Source organism: Choloepus didactylus, chromosome 25, assembly GCF_015220235.1.
Source record: "Choloepus didactylus isolate mChoDid1 chromosome 25, mChoDid1.pri, whole genome shotgun sequence".
NCBI lineage: Eukaryota > Metazoa > Chordata > Mammalia > Pilosa > Megalonychidae > Choloepus > Choloepus didactylus.
Window position 1 is genome coordinate 942708 of NC_051331.1, and position 7556 is coordinate 950263.

The following is a 7556-nucleotide window of genomic DNA, read 5'->3' on the forward strand; positions in this document are numbered from 1 at the left end:
TATCAGGAATATTAAAGGAAAACTATAATTTACTAACATAGCAAAGGCAGAATGCAGTGAAATGGATAAATTTTTATGGCACCTCATGCATAGAATAATGAAATTCATTGGGTTTAATTTCAATTGAATGCATTTTAATATATAGATAGGGTCATGTAACAAGCATACGTCTAATTAAAAGAAGAGATACTTCACTTATGGTTTGGAGCCCATTCATTGTTCAATGCTTTGATGATGTAAGTTGATTTTATAACCCTCTTTTAATTGTGTTTCACATAAATAAAATTTGGATGCCATACTTCAAATTGAATGCATCCTAAGCATAAATCAAAAAATTAACTTAATACAAAATAATTTAATGCAGCTTATAAATAAGTACTCTGTCATGATACCATGTTGAACAAGTTAGGCCTCAAAATTTTGGTCAGTTTTATTATTCTTTTATTTGAGCAATAAAGGTACTTTCCCAAGCTCATAGTATCACTATGTTTTAAATCAGAGATTTTAATATAGGGCCTTAGAGGCCAAATATACTGTTCTTATTTTTTCATAATTATTGTCTTGTATCATATATGACAGAAAAGTAAAAATTAGAAGCGTAATGCAGCTGAAATTTCTTCTATGTCAGCCAGATATATTTTGCAATGAATTTGTTTTGTAGACTACCGAAAGGTACATTTTCAAATCTTACTTGAATGTTTTAGTTCCTTTCACTATAGAGTTATGGCAGAGAGAGAGGGGAAGTTGGAGTCAAGAGAGAGAATGAAGATTATTGCTAATAGAAATATAGTTTATGATACACAATGCATTAATACATATTCATATTATCAATTGATTTGTTATTTTATTAATATAACTATTCAAACTACATTTGAAATTATTATGTTTATGTGTGTGTGCATGTGTATGTTCTCTATAAGTGATATGTAATGTGTCTGGATTTACACAGAATGTAATGTGTCTGGATTTAGACAGAAATTAGAAATTACCTTAATTATATATTTTTTCTTTCAAATTCTCTAAGGATTAAATGAGCATTTTTTGTTCTCTACCCCATATTTATGTTTCTATTTACTCTTTTTATTCATCTGCCACATGGATCTGTTATTAACTTTCCTGATGAATAATGACATATGGCTTTCATCTCCTTCCAACTGTAGTTTTATATTAAGTTCCTCATTCTCTTCTTAATGTAGGGAATCTCAATATGACAAAACTCTAGTGTGTTTCATGTCGTGAATATAAATCTTTGTCTCGGCCAAAAATGAATGAAACCATGTCTTCCTTTTATTTATACAGGGAAATGCATCCATATGGACCCCACTCCTTCATAAATGTTCATCCTATCACTGCCTAGGGTTACCATTTACCATTCTAAGAAACAGACATGGGGATATAATTGATTGAATTCTATTTCACCAGATATTGCCTTGCAGACCTATAAATATAAACTAAGATGTCAGTGTTACTATCAGATTTGGAAACATGGAGTATTCAATTGAAAAATTTGACAGAAGTCATCATGTTTATATTGAGGGGCTTCACAGATAATATTGAGTTAAACATCTCCCTGTTTTTCCTATTTCTATCAATCTATCTTTTTACTCTGATAGGAAATTTGGGACTGGTTTTATTGTTCATTGGGGATTCCCAGCTCCACAAGCCCATGTACTATTTTCTGAGTGTGTTGTCATTCTTGGATGCCTGCTATTCTTCAGTTGGCACTCCCAAAATGTTGATAAATATACTGGCAGAGAATAAAGCCATTTCATTTCTTGGATGTGCAACACAAATGTTTCTGGCTGTTACTTTTGGGACAACAGAATGTTTTCTCTTGGCTGCAATGGCCTATGATCATTATGTACCAATCTACAATCCCCTTCTGTATTCAGTTAGCATATCATCCCAAGTTTATGTGCCACTCATCATTGCTTCCTATGTTGGTGGCATTTTGCATGCTACATTGCAAACAGTGGCCACTTTCAGCCTATCTTTCTGTGCACCCAATGAAATTAAATGTGTCTTTTGTGATATTCCTCCACTCCTCACTATTTCTTGTTCTGACATTCACATCAACCAGCTTCTAGTCTTCTATGTTGTTGGCTTTATTGAGATAACTACTATGTTGATAGTACTAATATCTTACAGTTTTATTCTTTTGGCCATTCTGAGGATTCATTCTACTGAAGGGAGGCAAAAAGTCTTTTCCACCTGTGGCTCTCACCTAACTGGAGTGTCAATTTACCATGGGACCATCGTTTTCATATATGTGAGGCCAAGTTCCAGCTATGCTTTGGACCATGATATGATAGTGTCTATATTTTACACTATTGTGATTCCCATGCTGAATTCTGTTATCTACAGTTTGAGGAACAAAGATGTAAAAGAGGCAATGAAAAAACTGAGAAAAATTGGTTCATCAATAAAGTACACTTTTGGCATTGAGTCAAACTGAAAAGAATGCTTGGGAGTCAGTCCATATCTTTATGGCCAGAAACTAGGGAAAAACAATGGTTTATTTTTTGCTAATATTCTATAGAATGTTTCCAAATAAATAATTAGTTACACCTCCTGTACAACATTCTATAAATGTAGATAAAATATGTCATTTATATGCCTATGACACAGTCAAATTAAACATTCAATGATGCACATATGTTGCTGTTTGTAGTCATTGTGTAACTTGATTTTCACTTGTTATAATTAGAGTTGGTGTATTCAGGTTTTGATGGCTTCATGTTATTTACTCTTCTGAAATCCCTGGAAGGACTTCTGTGTGTTGGACTCACTTGCTCCATGTGCTCTTCCACATCCAGATCCACCCAGGTCTCTAGACACACCTTTTGCACTCTTTGGTCCAACAACATAGAATTTTACTCTATTGTTAAATTCTTTCCTTTCTACTTTCCAATTTCAAGTATTGGTTAGATCTATTCTTAATCTCCAAAAAGTATACTGAGAATACATGATAATATTTGTATAGAGAAAACATAAGGATCAGGAAAGACAAACATAATTATAGCTTATGAAGAACCTACAACTGACTACAGGATGTAGATGCTCCACAATCTGAAAAGGTAGTCCTTATTTGAGGATTCCCAGGATGCTGGGATATTGGGCTCAGTCTCTGTCTCTTCATTTACCCTTTATTACCATTTATTCATAATAATAATAATTATTATTATTATTCCTCAACATTGCTCCTAATGAGCAAGGCACAAAGTGGAAAGATTCTCCTTTCAAGGCATCCTTGCTTCTTCCATATTTATTCTGCTGTATTTTCTTTGGTTCCAAGTTTTGTTCATTAGATGTAGAAACTCCCCTGGAGCCAGCACCAGATCGGAGTACACAAAGGGGATGTATTAAATTTCCCTTGAGTTACAATTTAAGAACTTGATATGACTAATTGCTGAAGATTGAGTGTTGACTAACTTGGGAGGTAAAAGTCACCTAGAGACCCAGGTCCCTAGGGGTCCCCCACAATAACTTAAGTTTTACTTCAATGACTCCCAACAGGTTCCACAGAAAAATTCCTTTGTGTCTCTCCCAGGAGGAAGAGAAAAGTAGCCATGTAAAATATTCCCAAAGCATTATTTTCTTCTTAATGAACACCCGCTCTTAAACAATACTATTTTACCAGAGTCTAACTTACCTGGGGGAAGACAGACACCCAACTTCAGGTGCCTCTGGTCCTCCTGTATCACTAGGGGGTGAAAAAAAGTTGATAAGCATTCATGAAGGTCACAGTCCAGGGACACAGGCTCACTAGAAGACTTAGGATTATAGAACATTTACCTCCCCTCACATCTTACTAACACCTTAATAGGGTTATTGTATATAAGAAGGAGTGACATTCTTGACCAAAAGGGGGATGTGAAAGGAAATGAAATAAGCTTCAGTGGCAGAGAGATTCCAAAATGAGCCGAGAGATCACTCTGGTGGACACTCTTACGCACACTTTAGACAACCCTTTTTAGGTTCTAAAGAATTGGGGTAGCTGGTGGTGGATACCTGGAACTATTAAACTACAACCCAGAACCCATGAATCTCGAAGACAGTTGTATAAAAATGTAGCTTATGAGGGGTGACAGTGGGATTGGGAAAGCCATAAGGACCACACTCCACTTTGTCTAGTTTATGGATGGATGAGTAGAAAAATAGGGGAAGGAAACAAACAGACAAAGTTACCCAGTGTTCTTTTTTACTTCAATTGCTCTTTTTCACTCTAATTATTATTCTTGTTATTTTTGTGTGTGTGCTAATGAAGGTGTCAGGGATTGATTTAGGTGATGATTGTACAACTATGTAATGGTACTGTAAACAATTGAAAGTACGATTTGTTTTGTATGACTGCGTGGTATGTTAATATATCTCAATAAAATGATGATAAAAAAAAAAAAAAAAAAGAAGGAGTGACAATTGTTAAGAATTGAGAGGCTCAGACTGAATTTAAAAAGGAATCACTAAAGAAAACCAAAGACACCATAAGAGATAAAACAAGGACTCCAGGAAAATTTAATCACTGAAACTCACAGCCAAGGAAACAATAAACACAGTCTAATTTTGAGCAAGTTGAACATAAGAGCTCACTCTAAAAGTCTGTTTACCTCAGTTTCCATTATCAGAAACATCATGTTTGGCTTTCAACATTATGTCACAGGCAAGCTAAAAGGAAAAGAACAAACAAACAAACAAACAAAGTCTGAAGATCAAGGAAACATCAGAACCAGACTCAAAGTTGGCAGACATGTTGGAATTATCAGAGGAATAATTTAAAATAACTGTGATTAATATGCTAACAGCTCTAAAGGAAAAAAATGGACAACATGCAGAAACTGTGGGATAGGAGGTAACATGAGCAAGACTGTGAAGTAAGACACACCTAGCACACAGGACCCTGAGACATAATGAAAAATCTTGTCATTAAAATTCTGGCAGAATTTTTCAGAATTAACTTTCCCCAAACTCTGGAAGACAATCAAGGCTAGACAATGACTCAACAAGTAACCAATGCTATTTTCTGAAATCAGGAAAAAAAATTAAGAAACTTAGGACAGACCCAAGGCAAGTTTGTTCATCCCAGGCCCTCCTTCCCCTCCCTCAGTTCTGCACAGTTGTTCCCATGACCCACAGTGGTGGCCCAGTCACATTCAAGTGAGGGACCCTGGGGCCTGATTATTGCTGCACCTTAATGACGATATTAGGTGTTTTTGTACATCAGCCCCTACCAGCTCTGTGGAAGACTCACTCAGATGATGTCTGGGTCCTTTAGCCTGGGATTTACTTGAGACTGAGAAATGGCATAGAAAACTACATACCAATTTCCTTATGAGTATATATGCAAAATCATCAACAATTTCTAGCAAATTGAATCCGGCAGCACATTAAAAGGATTACACACCATGGCCAACTGAGAATTATTCAAGGAATATAAGGGCAGTTAACATAAGAAAAAAATCAATGTAATACACCATATGAATATATAAAGAAAAATTACATTATCATATGAATTGTTGTAGACTAGGAACTTCACAAAATCCACAATTTCATAACAAAATAACTTGGTAAAATAGGGACAGAAGGGTACTTCCTCAAAATGATAAAAGGCACATACAAAAAGTCCACAGCTCTCATTACATTTAGTAGTGAAAGATTGAAAGCCTCCCCTGAGGTCAAGAACAAGACAGACATGTCTGCTTTCCCCACTGCTACAAGAATGAAGTTCTTATACACACTATAATACTGTATGGATGAACATGAGTGAAATAAATCAGACACAAAAAACAAATGTCGTATAATCTCACTTTTATGAAATATGTAGAACAAGTAAATTAAAAGAGACAGTAGATGACAAGTTACCAGGGGCTGGGTTGTGAGGGAAATGGAGAGTTATTGCTTAATCAATGTTTGAGGTAATAAAAAATTTTGGGTTGAATGACCGGTGCAGGTGCCTTCAGCTCAGGAGGAGGAGGAGAGGCCGGATCCAGCCAGATGGTGTGTAGACTCATGTTTTCCTCCATGCGGACTTGAATACAAAGAATAAGATGCAAAACGAAATAGCACTCGCTACTTCCAGACCCACCCCCACCCCCTACCCAACAATTTGCACCAGCTCCAACAATACGGTGCTTTCCGCCAACATGAGCGCTAGGAAGAAGGTACACCGGGCAATGTTTCTGAGAAGTGGCAGCAGCAGTGGCATCGCCTCTGCCCTCATCTCAGCACTGATGTTGGGAGTCAGGCCACATTTGCCAAGGAGCCAGTGCACCCTGCAGCATCTTCCACATCTGGACCACAGCTTCCGCCTCCACAAAGCCTGAACTTCCTTTCGCAGGCTCAGCTGCAGGCACAGCCCTTTGCTCCACGTGAAACGCAGATGGAAAAGAAAAGTGGCTTCCGATAATTAGCATTACTCCGACCCAGATCACTGACAGCATCAGCCTGAACAACAGTATAGTAAAGGACACTGAGAGCTACGATCATCTGGATGAATCTTACACAGAGGATGTCTTTCTCTGAGATCCTTGACTTATCACTTTCCCGGGCTACTGACTTAGGGGAACCTGGATGCAGGGTCTCAGAGGAGATTGTGAATAATTTCCAGGAAGCCTAGACATCTGGGGTCCTCTTTCCCAACTACTGACCCTTGCCCCCCATCTCATCTGCCTCACTTTCCAGCACAGAATGTTGTGATCAGTGGCAATGCACACCCCCACCACCCACATCACCACCACCAGAGTCATGGGCACCACCTCTACCATGGGCACCACCATCCCAACCACAATGGATTGGCTGGTTCATCCATTCCTGAAGGGTCACACTCCAGCCCAGTGTCCAGAAAATTCTCTACAAGTGGAAGCTCAGAAACTGTTATGCCAGCTGCACCAACTTCTGCTGTATCATCATGTGGCTCACCTGCATCTGTAATGATTCCTGGCAGTCAAGGTATATATTGTGTTCCTGGCACTAACAGGGTGAATAATGTTACCCTTCCTGCCCTGGATGATTTTAATCCTCATGTGGCCAGAAGCATGCTTGGGAATGCTAACATAAATACAAACAATATTCCTAGTTCTGCTAGAGTGTGTGCCCAGAGCTAGCATTAATGTGAATATCTTGAGTGCCATGTGCAATGGGACTCCTCCTCCCCTCCTGGTAATGGCCCTAACACAGCTGCCAAGAAGACTGTGGGACCACTTACAAGCCAGCAACCAACCAACCTACATTTAAAATGCTACATGACAAAAAACAATGCCTAAAGAAATTTTAAGAATTTGGCATAGTTAGTCTCTCTCTGTAATCTTCAGTTTTCTAGCTGCTGAAAATTGTGAAGTAAATCTCTGTTTATCAAAGTGTTTTCATTGAGCCAGTTGAATACTTTGAAAACTGAACAGTACTAGTTAATAAGATGACTTTCCCAGTGGGGGGGTTCTGCCTATTTCCTGGATAGTAGTTATATGTGTATGTTTCTATGCATGTACTCTACACAGTTGTAAGGTGTCACTGTGTTTAACCATTGCACATGCCAGCTTTCAATAAAGCATATAAAAGGTTTT

The 7556-nt window shown here is 37.8% G+C and overlaps 1 protein-coding gene and 1 pseudogene across 1 annotated transcript; both read left to right on the plus strand.

The window, feature by feature from the left end:
- Positions 1 to 1456: 1456 nt before the first annotated feature.
- Positions 1457 to 2455, plus strand: LOC119520187 (olfactory receptor 1086-like). Its single transcript, XM_037817896.1, has one exon. It carries the CDS (start codon positions 1457 to 1459, stop codon positions 2453 to 2455), a length of 999 nt encoding a protein of 332 aa, XP_037673824.1.
- Positions 2456 to 6044: 3589 nt separating this feature from the next.
- LOC119520188 lies at positions 6045 to 7100 on the plus strand (annotated as a pseudogene).
- The last annotated feature ends 456 nt before the right edge of the window (positions 7101 to 7556 follow it).

Bases quoted from the DNA above. Each gene is read 5' to 3' on its own strand.
- LOC119520187 (XM_037817896.1), top strand. From the start codon at position 1,457: ATGTCAGTGTTACTATCAGATTTGGAAACATGGAGTATTCAATTGAAA.